This window comes from Mustela putorius, unplaced genomic scaffold (genome assembly GCF_011764305.1).
Source record: "Mustela putorius furo isolate JIRA1106 unplaced genomic scaffold, ASM1176430v1.1 tig00000129_pilon_pilon_pilon, whole genome shotgun sequence".
NCBI lineage: Eukaryota > Metazoa > Chordata > Mammalia > Carnivora > Mustelidae > Mustela > Mustela putorius.
In genome coordinates, this window is record NW_025421290.1 from 18719858 (window position 1) to 18738456 (window position 18599).

Genomic DNA, 18599 nt, shown 5'->3' on the forward strand with positions numbered 1-18599 from the left:
TAAAATGAGGTTTCATTTATATTTACCATATATTTAATATGTCTGTTTGAATCCATTGTTTATATTCACATTTCCATCTATAATCAGCCTGATAAGCATCCTTTTACATGTGTCTTTGGTGGTATCTGCTGCCAACAAGTTCTTTCAGCTTTTGTTTTCTGAAAATGTATTTGTTTTGCCTTTATCTTAAAAAAAAAATAACTTTTTATTTTGGAGTGACTTTAGAATTACAGAAAATTTGCAAAGAAAGTATGGAGAATTTCCATATACACTATTCCAGGTTTCCCATCTTACATAGCCATGGTAATTTGTCAAAACAAATAAATTAACAGTGGCACAATATTATTAACTAAACTACAGATCATATTAGATTTCACCAGTTTTTCCATAGCGTCCCTTTCTCTTCTGAGATCTAATCCAGGATATCATGTTGCATATAGTCATTATGTCTCCTTGGTCTTCTCAGATCTTTGATAGTTTCTTGTTTGTTTCATGTTTTTTAATGATCTTGTTAGTTTTGAAGAGTACATCCCGATCAGTTTGGGTTTGTCTAGTATCTTATCTTTCTCATTATTAGAATGGAGTTAGGGGTTTGCAGATGAATATCATGAAGATTTATACCCTTCTTCAGTACCTTTTTGAATTGTTCCATCATTGTAAAAATTTCCCCTGCAGCCTCTTTCTAATCCACCTTTCCTTGCATCTTTGAGCCTTGGCTACCAATGATCCCTTTTTCTTTTTTTTTTTTTTTAATATTTTATTTATTTATTTGACAGACAGAGATCACATATAGGCAGAGAGGCAGTCAGAGAGAAGGAAGCAGGCCCCCCCGCTGAACAGAGAGCCCCATGCGGGGCTTGATCCCAGGACCCTAGGACCCTAGGCAGAGGCTTTAACCCACCAAGCCACCCAGGTGCCCCCACTGATCCCTTTTTCATCCTAGTTTTCCATCTTTCATTATGTTAAATAAATGAATCACATGATATTCAGCTTTTGATTCTGGCTTCTTTCACTTAGCAAAATATATTAAAGATTCATCCATTTTGATGAATCAGTGGGTCAATAGCTCATACCTTTTTTTTTTTTAAGTGATTTTATTTATTTATTTGACAAAGAGGGAGAGAAATCACAAGTAGGCAGAGAGGCAGGAGAGAGAGAGAGAGGGGAAGCAGGTTGCCTGCTGAGCAGAGAGCCTAATATGGGGCTCGATCCCAGGACCCTGGGATCATGACCTGAGCCAAAGGCAGATGCTTAACCCACTGAGCCATCCAGGTGCCCCTAGCTCATTCCTTTTTACTGCTGAGCAATATTCCATTGTTTTTGACATATCAGAGTTAAATTAAAGGCCATCTCAATTTATTCCCCCCATTTTTGCCTATTATATGTAAAACTGCTATAAACATGTAAGTATCAGTTTTATTGAGAACATAAGCTTTCACTTCTCTTGGGTTGATACCTAGGAGTGGCAGTACTGGGTAAATGTAGTTTTAACTTTGAATCCTAAAACTAAAACTTATTTAAGAAAACATAGGAGAAAATGTGACCATGGATTTGGGATTTGTATTTTAGCCATAACACCAAAACTGCAATTATGGAAAAAAAGAATAAATCACATTTCATCAAAAAATTTAAAATCTTCTTAGGTGCAAGACACTGTTAAGAGAATGAAAAGAAAGGTAAGTCACAGATTGGGAGAAAATATTTGAAAAATAACTTATCTGATAAAATATTTGTATTTAGATAGGGAAAGAATTCTTAAATCTCAACAATAAACAAATACTCTATTATAAAAATGGCAAAAGATCACAATAGACACTTCACCAAAGATGATATATGAATGGCAAATAAGTACAAGAAAAAGATAATCACTTGCTTAATATCAGTTTGTTATTAGGGAAATTGAATGCATATTGAAACTACATCAAGATACCACTCTATAGCTATTTTAATTGCTTTAAAAAATTAGCAATATCGAGTCCTGGAGAGATTGTGGAGTAACAAGAATTCACATTCATTGCCGGTGATAACTCAGGATGAGCAGCCATTTTGGAGTATAGTGTCACATTTTTTTATTTTAAATAAACATACACTTTCCTTAGGACACAACAGTCCCACTTCTAGGTATTTACCCACATTAAGTGAAAACTTAAGTTCACAGAAAACTGCTTTTTTTAAAAAAAATATTTTTACTGGATAGCAAAGTGTAGTTTGGCCCTTTTTTTTTTTTTTTTTTTAAATTTCAGCAACTTTAAAAGATGTTGTTTCATTATCCACTAGCTTGTACTTTTTCTAAGAAGCCCCCTGAAATTATTTTTACCATATATGTACTTTTTCCATGACTATTTTTCCCCTTTAAATTATGACTTTATTTGTATTTTAAAATACTTTGGAAATTCTGCATGTGCCTAAAACTAAGCATATTTTCAGTATACATTACTTTAAGTTTAATGTCAGATTTTGTTCTGAGAAGTCCTTTTTCAAGCTGAATGTCAAAATGGGGAAATGCCCATAGATTTTTCCCTGGCCCTGAAACTAATGATGTAAATTGCTCTTGCTAATGATGTTGGATGACATTTATTTGAGTTTTTCACCTAAACAAATTTTTAGTTCATGATGATGGCTACTGTATGATGATACAGCTGTGGGGAAAGCTATAAAATACCATAATATCTAAAGATAAGTGCTATAAAATGGCTACTTTAAAATTTTCTTTTTTATCAAATCTCCTTCAGATTTTTTTCCTAGATAATTTTATCTTTGGTTAATTTTAAAAAATTATTATATACAATTAATGAATCACTGAATACTACATCAAAAACTAATGACATACTATATGTTGGCTAACCAAACATGCTAAAAATGAATAAATAAATAGATAAATAAATAAATAAATAAAATTGATATGTAATGTATTAGTTTTAGGCATATAACATTATGATTTGATATTTGTGCATATTGTGAAATGACTACCACAATAAGTCTAGTTACCATTTGTCACTTTATGGGTTACAAATTTTCTTTTCCTTGTGTTGAGGATTTTTTTTATTGCTCTGTCCTCATGTCCATTGACCTTTTCCTCTATAGTATTTAATCTGTTCTTTAATCCTTTCCAGAAAATTTTTTAAACTTTCAGCCTTTTTTTTTTTACTTATAGAAGTTGCACTTTTGTTGTAGCTTTTATTTGTTTTATTTCAGTATATTGATTTTTTAATCTAAATCTTAGTATATATTTTTTGTAATTGTTTTAGTTTCTTTGTCTACCTTCATCACCTCTGTCTTAGGGGTTTGTTTTAAATTGACTGATTTTCTTATTGGCTCTGAGTCACATTTTCCTCCTTTTTGACATCATGGTAAAATCAGTTTTGGGGGTAACAGTAATTCACAGTTTATTAAACCATATTTCTGTTGATGTGCAATTATTATTTTTTTCTACTTTGGAGCTATTGCATAAAGCGTTGTGATGAGTAGCTTTGTAAAATGCATTTTGTTCATATGTTAAAACACATCTTGGTATAAATTTCTGCTAGTGGAATTCTCATCAAAAGGGATGTTTTTACAGAAATACTTGATGTATAATGCCATATTTCCCTTTGCATAGTGTATAAGTGTATACATACTTATATTAAATGAGTGCTGAATTATTTTTGAGATTAGAAGACCATCTTCTTATGAACATCGTTCATAGCAGAACAAGTCTTTATTCTGACTCGTAGTCAGTTAGTTCTGTAGAATATTGTTATATCCTCGTCTTTTGCCCTTAGCATTAAAGTGAAGCCACTTGAATGTGATTCTTGGAAACATCATTTCCACATAGTCAGATGCTAAAGGAAGTAGCTTTGGTCATTTTCTTGTTAGATATAAGAACAGTCAATTTGACAGTTATAAGTGGTACTGCATTTGTTGTTTTTCACAGAATGATTAATTGTGTTTTTGAAATCAGTTGATATAGTTTATATTCAATTTCTCACTGTATCACTCAGTATGTTAGTTTCTGCAAGAAGAGGCTTTTTTGAGGTTGTATCTGTGGAATTACTTCCCTTTGCAATTAGAATCCTCTAGAATATCACCGCTTGAGGGCAGAGATTCTCATTTGTCTTATTCACTGGTACAACTCCAGTGCCTAGGACAGAGTCTTTTATAGGATAGGAACTTACTAAGTATTTTTCGAATGAATGAGTGAGTGAATCATGGTGCTGTATAAAATTAGGTGAAGTACATGGTAAATTTGTTCCACATGTTGTCCATTACAAATGTTGATTAAAACCACACATATATTTTAAAATAAATAGAGCGTAATGTATAAATCGCTACACTAAGTGAAGTAGCTTATTTAGAAGGTAAACTACTCATGCCGTCTCTCAGATGTGCTCCCTTCTTTACTGCAGCTATGAAACTTTCCCCTGTCTTCTCAAGATACTAAATTCTCTCCTCTCAGAAATCCTAGAGTGGTGATCTATATCATATATCTTATGTATATCCTTTCTGTTTTGTATTTTGAATTATGATTTAATTTTTATCATGTTTTTGAATTTTTTATACTTATTTTTATTTTCTAAATATTATAAATTTCTATAATTATTTTCTATAGTAGTTTTCTATTTTCTATAATTTTCTAAATTTTATACTTATTTTTATTTTCTAAATTGTTGCTCTGGGGAAATGTTATACTTAATGAGATGATGGAAATGTTCTATATCTGCACCATTCATAATGGTAGCCATAGGCACAAGTGGCTATTGAACATTTGAAATGTGGCTACTGTGACTGAGAATAAATATTTAATGTTAATTCTAGTTTAAGTGGTTCCATGTGGCAAGTAACTATTGAAGCAGACAGCACAGCTCTAGGACTTATGATATACATTTTTAACTTATCAATCTAATGTGCAGTGAGAACTTTACTACAGTGTACTTCATTTAACTATTTCTTTTTAATAGTGCAGTTTTGCTAACACAGAGTATTTTTCAGCATTTGTTTTTTCCTGGAAATGACTGTTTTTAAAAGATATTTTCGGGGCACCTGGGTGGTTCAGTGGGTTAATCCTCTGCCTTCGGCTCAGGTCATGATCCCAGGGTCCTGGGATGGAGTCCCACATCAGGCTCCCTGCTCAGCAGGAAACCTGCTTCCCCCTCTCTCTCTGCCTGCCTCTCTGTCAGCTTGTGACATCTCTCTCTCTCTCTCTCTCTCTCTCTCTCTGTGTCAAATAAATTTAAAAAAAAAAGATATTTTCACATTATAATTTGACACTATCCCCACTCCCTTCCCCTCTACTCAGTATTTTTAAAGCTGTTGCTTCATTGTCTTCTGGCTAACGTTGTTTCTGACAAGAGATGTGTTCTCATTCTCTGTTTATCTGTATGTAATTTTTCCCCCAGCTGCCTATAAGATTTTCTATCTTTGTTTTCAGCAGCTTTCCCTACATTTTAAATTTATCCTACTAGTAGTTCTCTGCATTTCTTGGATTTGTGGTTTATCATCCATTGATTGTAGAAAATATATTTTCTGCCTCATTTTCTCTCCTCTCTTTCTGGAACTCTTGTTATATATGTGTTAGATCATTTGATAATCAGTACTCCCACAGATTTTGAATTCCTTCTTTTTTTTTTTTTTTTTTTGCAGTCTTTTTTTTTTTTTTCCTTTTCGAGCTTTATTTTGGAGAGTATCTAATGTCCTCTTGTCATGTTTGTTGATTAGTTTTAACTTTTGTCCAGTTTTCTGATAAGCCTGTTGGAGGTCCTCTGATATTTTATTTTTGTTAATTTGGCATTTTATCTGCTGAATCCTCCATCTGTTCATGTATGTTGTCCATACTTTAGACTTTTTAATATATTGGTTATAATTATTCTGAATTTTCTGTCTGATAGTTCTAACATCTAGTTCATTATGGGTCTGGTTCTGGTGTGCTTGCTTTATCTCTTAAAAATGGTTTGTTATTTCTTGTTTTTTTTTTTTTTTTTATGTGTCTCGTGATTTTTTATTGCATGCCAGACATTATAAGTACAGAGCTGTAAAGACTGAGGTCAATAGTATTTATGCCCAGAAATGGGTATTTTTCTTTTTGAGAAATTGTTTATGATCTGATTGTTTATATATGGATGGGGATGGAGTCATTCTAGTCAGTGATTTTCATTGTTGTTGTTGTTTTTGCAATTGTTACCTTCACTGAGTCAGAAACTTAAAATTCTTGGAGTAGTGGAATGCTGTTACCTCATTCTTAGCATGAGGTCCGGACTGCTAAGTTTGCTCAGTATTCTAGTCCATCCTTAGCCTTTACTAGGTCTTGGATGGCTGCCTCACAAGATAATCTCTTTCAGTGTTCTTTCTAATTTTTGATTAGTAGCTGGAGAGAGTGAAGTTTATTTTGTCTTTCTTTTTTTTTTTTTTAAGATTTTATTTATCAGAGAGAGAGAGGGGGAGAGAGCAAGCACAGGCAGACAGAATGGCAGGCAGAGGCAGAGGGAGAAGCAGGCTCCCTGCTGAGCAAGGAGCCCGATGTGGGACTCGATCCCAGGACGCTGGGATCATGACCTGAGCCGAAGGCAGCTGCTTAACCAACTGTGCCACCCAGGCGTCCCTATTTTGTCTTTCTTGAAAGAATATTGAATTTTGTTTTGCTAGGCATTTAATTTACTTTTAGATCACCTTGATCCTTTTGTAGCTTGTTTTTAAGTTTTGTTCTAGCTTTCCTTAGCTTCTTCTTAATTCTATGGCTAGAGTCATTAAACTCTGGCTTATGAGCTAAATATGGTCCATAGCCTGTTTTTGTATGGCTTTTGAGGTAAGAATGGATTTTACATTCTTAAAGGGCTGTAAAGAAACAAAAATAAAAGTGAAAAATATGTGATAAAGACTGTATGTATCTCACGTAGCTTATGATATTTATTATCCTGCTCCTTAGAGAAAAGTTTCTGATCCCTGCTCTAGGGCTTACTTAACCCTAACTTCTTTTTTAAAAAATTTATTTACTTTTTATTTTCTTTTTAAAAGTTATTAATATATAATGTATAATATATAATATATAATTAAAGTTATTAATATATAATGTTTCAGGCATACAGGTCTGTGATTCATCAGTCTTACACAACACACACCTTCCCCAATGTCTGTCACCCAGGCACCCCATCCCCTCAGTGTCCTCCCCTCCAGCAACTCTGTTTGTTTCCTAAGATTAAGTCTCTTAAGGTTTGTCTCCCTCTCTGGTTTTGTCTTGTTTCATTTTTTTCCTCTTTTCTCCTTTAATCCTCTGCCTTGTTTCTTAAATTCTGCATATCAGAGAGATCATATGATAATTGTATTTCTCTGATTGACTTATTTATGTGTTAGCATAATACCTTCTACTTCCATCCATGTTGTTGCAAATGGCAAGATATCAATATTTGATGGCTACCTAATATTCCATTGTATTTATATGCCAACCCTAACTTCTAAGATGTTTTATTTCCTGGCTTTCTACTGAATGCACCAGGTTTTCTATGTGGCATTTTCATTGTTTTTGGTTGGAACTCACAGGTTTTCCCCTTTATACAATTCTGAGACATATTCACTTTTCAGTTACCAAGTATTTATTTTTTCTTGATAATTTTTCTTTGCGAGCCTCATAAAGTCTTCTACATGCAGAGCTTAGTATCCTATATACATTTTTGGATCCTTTTCTCTAGGCAGCTCCCTCCTCTTCAATATATAGATGTAGATGTTCTCCTTAAACGTCTTAACTTTAGTGTCTAACATCACTTCGGGAAGACAGTTTTGCTTTGCCTGGGTTCTCCACTTTTGTGTTGGTGTTCAGTAAATTTTAGGGGGAAAGCAGGAGTGATTATAGGATTTACCTTTGATTGTTAACCTTATCTCAAATGTCACAGTGTTGTCTAGCTATTGCCCAATCTTGAAAACAGATTTTCTAAATACTTAACATTTTTAGTGAGCACAAGTCTAGTACCAGTTACTCTTTCATGGTTAAAAGTAGAATGCTGGTTGGCAAACAATAAAAATGCCTTTAGTCTTCCAATATAGCGTTTAACTAATAATTACAATTTTATTTATTGAACTATTTATTTGTTCTAAATTGAGTTTAGTTTTTATAGTATTTGTAAGATGTGTGAGCAGGATATATAAGAAAATGTGATTGATTAAGTTCTGTCTGGCATCTTGAACGCCCACTCTGTGCCTTAGATTTTGTACAGCTTGCTGGAGACCGAAAGAATAACACATGAACTGATGACCAGGCACTCAGCGCCAGTAGGAAGTAGGCACATATACTATTTATCTATTGTTACGTAACAAATCACCCTAAGACTAAGTCATTTAAAAACAATTGTTATTTGTTGCTTAAGAATCTGGGCATGGCTTAGCTAGATCTTCTGGCTATGGTCTTTCAAAAGCCTGAAATCAAAATGTGGGCCAAGTTTCAGTCACATCAAGACTTGACTGGTGCAGATTCCATTTTCAAGCTTACTTATATGGTCATCGGCAGATTCTGTTCCATTCCACATGGGCCTTTTCCTATGGCAGCTTCAGAGTAATGAGAGAATAAGCAAGATAGAAGTATCAGTCTTCTATAACCTTATCTCAGAAGTAAAATCATATCACTTTTGCTGTATTCTATTCAAGAAGAGAATCACTAGGTCCAACCCACACTCAGGAGGAGGAGATTACACAAGGCTGGAGCACAGGACACGGGGATTCTTGGCAGCCATTTTAGGAACTGCCTATAATAATACGTGGTATATAAATTATGTAAAATCTTATAAATGGGTCTATAAAATAACAGCATTAATATATGTAGTATAATAATAATTTGCTACTGGTATGCTAACTGCTTCCTATGGATTGTTTTATCTAAGCTTTTTCTAGTAGTCTATGGGAAAGGTAGTATGTATTATATCCATTTTACAGATAAAGAAATTGAACTTGAGTATGGTTACCTTGCTGTGATGTAGCAGAGCAAAGATTCTAGTCCAGGCTTTGCCTATTCTATATTTATATTTTAAATCTCCATATCTTATTAACATTAAAATACTATGACCTTTTATTGAGCACCTCTTACGTGCCAAGCAATATAAGTACATTATATATTAACACCATTTAAGCCTCACAGTAACTTTATTAAAGCTCTCAGTTTTACTGATTATATACTTTAGCTTTCAGATTCAAGAAATTACTTTGAAAAATTATATATATTTTATATTTCAGAGACATTAAGCAAATATAACCCAAAGATTCTCTGTAAATACAAAGAACAAAACCAAAAACCATTTAAATACCCACTACCCTAAAAAAAGTGGTATCACTAATTAAATTTGTGGAAGAAAGCCTGCCACATGTCAATCCATTTAGTATTCTGCAATATATACATGCATGTATATGTATATACATATATATACATATATATGTATTCTGCTGATGAAAGGTGGTATGTGAATCTCAAACAGGAATGAGTTTATAAATTCTTAAAAAGAAAACAGCCCACTCCTAGAAGAAATCTCAGCAAACACTGCTGTATAAATTTTAGTTAGAAATTAGTTTATGTAGTTAATGTTGAAATATTTTTACTAATAAATTTGAAATATTTTCACTAATAAATTTTTTCACAGATAAATTGAGTGGTTTTCATATCAAGATCTGTACATACTTTCTTCAGTCATCCCATTGTCTTTGCAAAATGAATCTTTTAGATGAGGAAAATAAGACAAAGAGAAATTATTTTCTTATGGTTGAAGGGTACCATAAGTTGGTATTATGGTCTTTTAAACCAGTTTATTTTAATTATTTGAGAGTATATTGTAAGGTATGTGTTGACAATAGTAAATCCTAAAGCTTATGGATGACTTTATTTTTTAACCATTTCCTTATAGTAATAGTACTCTCTTACTTTCTGCATTCAGATTTGCTTTCTTAAGTGGGGCATAAAATGCAGTCGAAGCTGATGTACATGAATTATGTACATCATTATGTTCTCTTATTTATTTATTTATTCAAAAATGTTTCTAGTACCTACTAAGCACCAAGCACTACTCTAAATGTTGGGATACATCAGTGAACAAAATGGATAAAAGTCATAGAGTTTACATTTTGACAGGCATGGTTCAAATAATGGGCTGCTGCTGTTAATTAAGAAAATGACAAGGTTTTGCTCCTATAATAATTTTCAGTGTATTTTTACAACTCCCGTATTATGTAGTAATTTAATATTTTCGTTATTTCTGATGGTAGTTTATAACAATTTAAAGTATTTTGTATAACAACTTTATGTTTCTTTAGACTTTTGTTTCTGTTTGAGTTGAGTTATATTTTTGCTGGCTTTGAGTATTATAATTTTAAAAAAATGTTGCAGTAAATTTTTTTTTATTTAAATGATTCTTTTTTAGAACGCTGTCTTTTCTTTTGTTTATCAGAGTTATCTTTCTAAGTTAACTGTTACTATGAAGGCAAAGATTAAAAAATTTAAAATCTTGGGGCACCTGGGTGACTTAGTTTTGAGCATCCAGCTCTTGGTTTCAGCTCCGATCATGATCTCAGTGTCCTGAGATCAAGCCCTGCATGAGTCTGTACTCGCATGGAGTCTGCACTCAGCAGGGAGTCTGTACTCAGCATGGAGTCGGCTTGGGATTTTCTCCCTTTCCCTTCTCCTCCCACCCTCCACTCCCATGTGTGTGCACGCTCTCTCTCAAATAAATAAATAAAATCTTTCTTTAAAAATTTAATATCTTACTGGTATAGCTTAGAATTAACTAGACTATTTTATAGTTTTTTTTTTGCATATGTTATAACAGCAATTTACAATGTTATATATATTGTCACAGACGGTATTAACTTAAATGTTAATAGCTAAGCTTCTTTTGTTGAGTTACTGAATTAAGTCCACCCCTTAGGCCGTTAGACTGGATTTATGTATTTATGTATTTATTTATTTAATTTGCTTTTTTAACCAGGAAGCCCTGAATATCTGCTTTTCCCATATATGACATCTTATGACTGGTCTTTGACCCTGAAATGTTGAATAGTCCTTAATTCTTATGTTTTATTGAATAGAGGAGGTTACCTGAGATTAGAGGAACAGGGTTTTGGGCAAGGATTTTGAGAGGGACAAGAATGAGCAGTGGAGTCACTAACAAGAATGTTCTCAATAGGCTTAAGCATAGTTATTAAAACAACAGACAAAATGCCAAGTTTTCTTTTGGATTATTGCCTTTTTAGTTGGTTTTCAAACAATTCTCAGTGAATGCAATTCTTTTCATTGTGTGTTTTAACTAGTGTAAACCAATAACAATGAAGAAAATAGCATAGGAATAGGAAGGAAAGAGAACACTTATTTGAAGAGATTTCCTTTTCTTTGAATACTTGGGCACTTAAAAACAGGTGAGATCTGAGGTTCAAAAATAGGAAAATAACAGCTCTGTACTAATTTTTGAGGCCTTTTCTCCAACTTTTCTGTCTAATCTTTAATAACTGCTTAATTAATGCTCAAATGCTCATCACATTCAGTCTTCCATATAGAAACTATTTCTTATCTTTTCTCTTTTTTTGCAAGGAACTCTGTGCCTGGAGATACAACTTCTCTTACATAGTTCCAGAACTATCAAATGGCATTAAAATTACATCTTTGCCTACAATTTTTTTCTTTGCAGAAAAACCTGTTTTGTTTCTAAAGGGAATTTTAAGCCTGATGCTGAGGTGACAAATGAAACCCACAGCCTAGCCTGAGAAAACATTTGCATGTGTAACTTAAGATGCACAGTGACTAAGATATAACTGGTATAGACTTATGTTGCAGTTATTGGTATTTTTTAAATAAATTCAAGGAAGGGATAATCTAGCCTAATCTATAAGAACCTTTGCTTGTGATATTTGGAGTAGTTACCAGCTGCTTAATGGATGCCGTAACCTTTGCTTAGCTAATACACATGTCACTTTTAGAATTTTATCAGTGACAATTTGCCTGTCACCTACAGAGTTAAGTAGTAGTATCATGGCAGCTGAGCAGTGAGATGGAGGGAGATAGAACTGAGATCTTATGAGAATGAGAACATGTTCTGCTTGAGATAATGGAAACATTGGATCAAATATGTATATAGTTTGTTTGGTTTTGATTGCTTATTCAAAGATACAATCTTTTAATCTCCATGTATTATCTTTTGCACAATGATGTAAGAAGGAAAAGTGATGATGGCACTTAGAGGACTTCCAAGCTTAGAGCTAATTAATTTGTCTGGTGGAACATTTAACATGCAAATGTAAAAGTTTTTGCTTTTTTACTTATTATTAGGTTGTTAGATTATTTGCCAGCCTATTGACCAGTCAAAACCAATGTTTCCTTTAACTCCATGAATCTCAGCATATGCTACTTTGCGTATCCTAAATAATTTAAATACATTTCTTACTCTTTCCACAGCATGTAGAGTCCATGAAGCACAGGACAATAAAGCTTCCTACTCATAGCACCAGGAAGATCTCTTTGAAAGATTCACTACAGGACTGCCAGAGACAACGAGTTTGTCTGAAGCATCATGTGTTGAAACAACAGAAGGCAACCATTTTTGCACTAGCTAGAAACAGAGTTATGATGTTTTCAATTCTTTGAGCTCCAGGAAGCCAGGGGAGTGAGTTGAAAATCTGAAAATGCGGCCATGGACTGGTTCCTGGCGTTGGATTATGCTCATTCTTTTTGCCTGGGGGACCTTGCTATTTTATATAGGTGGTCACTTGGTACGAGATAATGACCACCCTGATCACTCTAGCCGAGAACTGTCCAAGATTCTGGCAAAGCTTGAACGCTTAAAACAGCAAAATGAAGACTTGAGGCGAATGGCTGAATCTCTCCGGTAGGTTCTAAAAAATTGAAGGAAGAGACCTGTAACTTTGTTTTTAGTTGCAGGCCTTCATGCATCTAATAAAAAATACTTAATGATTTCTTTAAACTGCTATTTTTGCAGACATTTAAATATTTTAGTGACATACTTCTTATACCAATGATATCTCTGTATATTTAACATAGAGAATTTTTCAAGGGTCAAATCTTATTTTACATATGAATTTTAGTATAGAAAAACCATGCCATTTAATTTGTTTTTATATTTCATTTATAGTTATCTTCAGCATTTTGATAATTTTGATACATTAAATATAAATTCTTTATGATTTAAATTAGCAGATATTAAAATTTTTATTGTATGGACAATAACAAAGACATTTATAATACTTGAGAGGCTGAGTTAGTCTATAACTTACTGAAATGGAGAAACAAAAATTCATTGCTAAAACAGCGGGATCTGGAATCTAGGAAATTGTTGCTGTTGCTACTTCTAATCTGTTAAAAAATGTGACGTATATGTTAGAAGGCATCAACTGATTTGAAAAATAAAATCTTATATTTTCAGGGAAAAAATAATTCTTAAATTCTAATTTCTCTGCTTTATATATGAAGGTAATTATACTATTTAGTGCTTGCTGTTTCTCAAGCTAGAGTTTGAAGATTTGAGGTAAAGAGTTGTCATTACTCTAGAGGTAGTAATTGACCCTAAGGGAAGTAGTATAGAGAAAAAGAGCACAGAGTTCATTTCTTGTTGAGTAACAAATGAAGGAGTGGAAATGAAAACATCCTGTTGTGCTTTGGGCATTTGGAATAGATGGGAAAGGAGAGAGGGAGAGTGCTTGATTGTGGAAGCTGAGGAGCATTCTCTGAAGGAAGAATATAGTTGACAGTGTCACATACTCTTGAGGCTTTAGAGAAGACTTCTCTGCTTCTCTCATTCCCTCACCTCTCTGCCACCACTGCCCTTGCACTCTTTCTTTAGAACTTCTTTCTCTCAACTTCTTTCTTCACCATAATATTATTTTGGCCCTTTTATGTCCTATGAAAGGCAAAGCTAGGTGTTAAGAATTTTATACAATGAATCAAAAATTATTCCTGTCATTTGTAGTAGTACGATGTGATAAAATATAAGGTAACCAGGGATTAGAAAGTGGACAGATAATTTCTTAAATTTATATATCATGTTATTTCCTTTGGGGTGGGAGCTTGGGAGTATCATGGAGAAGGTTGGTCTTTCATTTAAGTCTCACTCGATGATTTGTTATGAGATTCAAAGATTGATAGTTTAGAGGTAGTGTAATAGCTGTCACTGATGGAGAGTTTATCATATGCCAGGTACTGTGCCAAGGGCTTTGCATGGATTATCTCATTGAATTTCATAAATTTCCTTATGAGTTGCTTGTACTGTTTTCCTAAATGATTTTACAGATGAGGAATCAAAGGAATATTAAGAAATTTAATTTTTCCCAAGGTTATACTTTTACAAGTGGTGGAGCTTACTTTGTATCCTGGCAATATGACTCAAAAGCCCAGACTTTGATGAGGTGTATTGCCTCTGTGAAGAGAAACGAGAGAGAAGTCAATGATTCAGAAATATCAACTATAAGTCTCCTGTAAGAGATCATCAAGAGTGGCTGCTGTGCTAGTTGTTTTTGGAGTGTGCTTTAATTATAGTAAAATCTTGTTCTACATCCTGGGATTTTTGCTCCTTGGGAAAGATTTTGCTTTTTAACAATTCAGGCTCATAAATTATTTATTATTTTCTCCTCATTCCAACTTCAATACTGAGACTTCATTCGACTTATTTCTGACTGCCAAGTGTCTTGTTTTTATTGTATCAAAGAAAGCATGCCTTTAATAATAGTTGTTTATTCTGCAGAATAATCTTTGGGTCTCTTAAGTCACTTTCTTTGTATTCTTTTGTGTTGAAATTAAATTCTGAACTACTGCATTCAAATGTAAAGACAACTTTAAGAGCTGAGACAGTATGTCATGCTGAAATACTGTAAATACAATCTGAAAACAGACTTGAGTCCATTTTTGTACATAGATAATTTTAGGAAAATAAATAAGTAATTCTTTTCCCTCATTAGGAAAGACAACCTCCTCAGGCCTTTTCATCAACTTTACCGGTAGGGCTATTTGTGTTTTAGCCAAAGGGATTACATTTAGATCCCCCAGCATAAAAGGAAGAATAGTAGAGGTGCTAAGGCATTGGTGATTTTTCCCTCTCACTGTAACATTTTGTACCCAATTTGCTAAGTCTTTTTCTCAGAAGAAAATGTGTTCATAAGCTAGACTAAAAGGGAGTAATTCATATGTCTGTAAAATTAGGCCATTTCTTTGAGATGAGGCATATGGATTGAATTTGGAAAGAAGCTTGAAATTACAGTGTTTAAGAGTTAGGACAATAGTTTTAAAAGCCACCAATCCTCCAGTTAGAATTTGCTAATTTTATTGATTATACTACACATTTAGAAAAATAATCATTATTCTGAGGGATACAAATATTTAAGTACAATGAATATTTGGGAGGTTGTTCTGTGTGTGTGTTTAATTCTGATTATTGATGAATAATTGCTATACAGTAAAATTCACTTTTTCAGCATATAGGTCTCTGAATTTTGGCAGATGCTTACAGTCATGTAACTACCACCACAGTCAAATTATATAAGAATTTTACCTCCCACCAGAATTCTTTTGTGCCCTTTTGTAGTGAGATTTTGTTCTTATCTTCTGTCCCTGGTACTGATTTGTTTTCTGTCCTGTATTTTATTCTGTTATAAAATGTCATATAAGTAGAATAATGTGGCATATAGCCTCTTGAATCTGGCTTTTTTCATTTATAATGTACTTGAGATTCATTAACACTGTTGTATGGGTTGGTAGCTTTTTTTTCTTTTTCCTTTTCCCATTAATTCTTTTTTAATACTTAGTAGTGTTTCATAGTATGGTCATATCACAGTGTTGTTTAGTAGTGTTTCATAGTATGGTCATATCACAGTGTTGTTGTCTTTTTTTTTTTTTTTTTTTTAAACATATTGACCAGTTGAAACACATTAGGGTTGTTTCTGGTTTTTGGCAATTATGAACAAAGCCATTATAGCATTTGCTTTGTAGGTTTTTGTGCGATTTAAGTTTTTATTTCTCTTGAGTAAATATCTAAGAGGGGGATTGCTAGGTCGTTTTAGTGTATGTTTAATTTTTTAAAGAAGTTGCAGTTGCTCCAATGTTTTCTAATGTTCCTATATCATTTTGCATTTCCACCAGCAAAGCTTGAGAGTTCCAGTTGCTCTCACTCTTGCTAGTATTTGCTATTATAAGTTATTTTTATTTTAGCTGTTTTAACAGATACATAGTCTTATCTCGCTGTAGTTTCAGTTTGCGTTTCCATAATGATTAATGATGTTGAACACTTCTTTTCATGTCCTTATTTGCCATTCTTTAGTGAGGTGTCTGTACACATTTGTTACCTATTTTATTTTATTATTTTTTATTTATTTGAGAGAGAGTGTCAGAGAGAGAACATGAGCATGAGCAAGGGGAGGGACAGAGGGAGAAAGAGAAAGCAGCTCCCTGTAGAGCAGGAAGCCCAATGCAGAGCTCGATGCCAGGACCCCAGGATCATGACCTGAACTGAAGGCAGACACTTAACCAGCGAAGCCACCCAGGCGCCCTGTCACCTATTTTTAAAAATTGAATTTGCTTTTATTTTTTTTTTTTAAGATTTTATTTATTTATTTGACAGAGAGATCATAAGTAGGCAGAGACTGGGGCGGGGGAGGGGGGGAAGCAAACTCCCCGCTGAGCAGAGAGCCCAATGCAGGGCTCGATCCCAGGACCCTGGGATCATGATCTGAGTTGAAGGCAGAGGCTTAACCCACTGAGCCACCCAGGCACCCCAAAATTGAGTTTTCTTATTAAAATTTGTTTTCTTGTTACTGCACTCTTTTTAAAAATTGGGTTTAGCTATAAAATTTTAAATATATATGCCTATATGATAAAGTAAAAACTCTGTGGCTTAAAACAAAAAAAAATTTTTTTCTTGATTATTTAATTTATATTGTCCTCATCTGGATTGTTTTTCTAGTTTGGGGTCACTTTTGTGGCTGCTGTAAGATAGTAAGGCAGTCCATATGACCTCACTCACATGTTTGATGATTAGCTGGGACCATCATTTATTTCCCTTTCATGTGTTTTCTCCAGCAGGACAACCCAGGTTTCTTACATAGTAGTGTTTCAAGAGGGCAAGAGCAGAAACTGCAAGTCCTTTTGAGGCCAAGTATGAAAAGTCACACAGTGCCATTTCTGCCACATTCTGTTAGTGTATGCATGTGAAAGGGGCACTCTGTATTTAGGGAATAGAGGGAAGAACTGCATAGAATTTTGTAGCCATATTTAACCACGATTCTCATCTCCAGAAGCAATTGATTAGGTCAAATCATTGTGGTCCTGACAGCTGGAGTTTAGTTTAAATTTTTGTTGATAGGTAATAGGGAACTATGGTTGGGTTTATAGCAGAGGAATGACACACTGAAAATGGCTGAGTAAGATTTAGATTTTCAGATGGATTTGGGGCATGTGCCTCACTGGAATGAAATCAACTAGAAAACATAGTATTAATCTAGATATGAGGTGATGAGACCTTATTTGGTGTTCCCCAGACATCTCTTCCTTACTTTTAATTGCCAGCACATTAGGTAAACATGTGGTAGGCTTTCTTTTAAAAACTTGGAGATAATCACTGCCTGCCACCCTATAGGAATGCCTTTCCATGCTTCATGTTTGTTTTATTTCAGCCTCTGATAATGTGAAGTTACTGTCAGTTCACAGACTCTTTGCTTCTTGGAATTTGAATCTGCCACTTTGCCTCTCAGTCAGGGCTGACATTTAGCAGAAAATTACTGAAACTTTTTTGGAAATCCCTTGAGCAGTGAACCCTTAAGTGGACCAGATGTCGGAACTGGATAAAACTTGTAAAATTTAAAGAGTACTTAATTGTCAGTCTTCCTTTTAACTTAAATCCTTTTTGTTCTAGGTCCATTTATTTTTGAGAGTACAGCTTAAAAAATTCAAACGTGACTTTGTGACCAATTAATAAGGTTGTTTGAACAACGAAAAAAAACCAGGAAAACCAAAGAAATGTCTTCTGGAATTTAGATGCTAGCTATAAACTGTAAATTTACAAACCACAAAGAATGTATAATTAATTTATGGCTTATCTGTTTTTCTGAGTTATGTAGTAATTTTCCCAGATGGATTAGAGCCAAAGCGTGACTCTTCTGGTGGAAAAATTTGACTGAGGCAGCCAAAGCATGGAATACTGACATGGGTAGAAAGGAAACTGATGTAATGTTTCACAGGTCATATTTTACTTCTGTTTGAGAAGCTGGTGTTAGAAAGTGGGGGATGCCTTTGTTCCTATTGGTTAATTGGAAAATTTGCTCTAGGCTCTCTTCTCTGTAACTCCTCATCACTCATGTAAAGAGTGTACTTATATTCCTGGAGCAAGTGAATGGATTGGAATGTATAGAGTGCCTGCCATCTGCCTGTAACCTTCCCTTACATATGTGGCTTTTATTTTTGCAGCCCTGCTCCCCTTATTCCTTAATGCTATTGAGGGTATCTAATTTTTCCTTAGGGACAATACTGCTTTTCTATGTGAGAATATCTTAGTGAGATTTGTAGTCAAGATTCCTAGTCTTCCCAGTCTGACAAACAGATGCTATCTCCCTGAAATTTTCACTAGCTTTTTTATATATTGCTGGATTAAATTTGTCAGTGTTTTGTT

General features: G+C 33.8%; 1 protein-coding gene across 6 annotated transcripts in view; it reads left to right on the top strand.

The window, feature by feature from the left end:
* FUT8 (fucosyltransferase 8) overlaps positions 1–18599 on the top strand; it is a 294755-nt gene that overhangs the window by 126447 nt on the left and 149709 nt on the right. For 5 of the 6 annotated variants that reach the window (XM_045070563.1, XM_045070567.1, XM_004738949.3 and 2 more), the window contains one exon: positions 12389–12818. The exons of the other annotated variant lie outside the window; for it this stretch is intronic. In XM_045070563.1, coding sequence (XP_044926498.1) covers positions 12616–12818 — 203 coding nt within the window. In that variant the 5' untranslated portion in view covers positions 12389–12615. The remainder of the gene's footprint in view (positions 1–12388; positions 12819–18599) is intronic. 6 annotated transcript variants of the gene reach the window in all.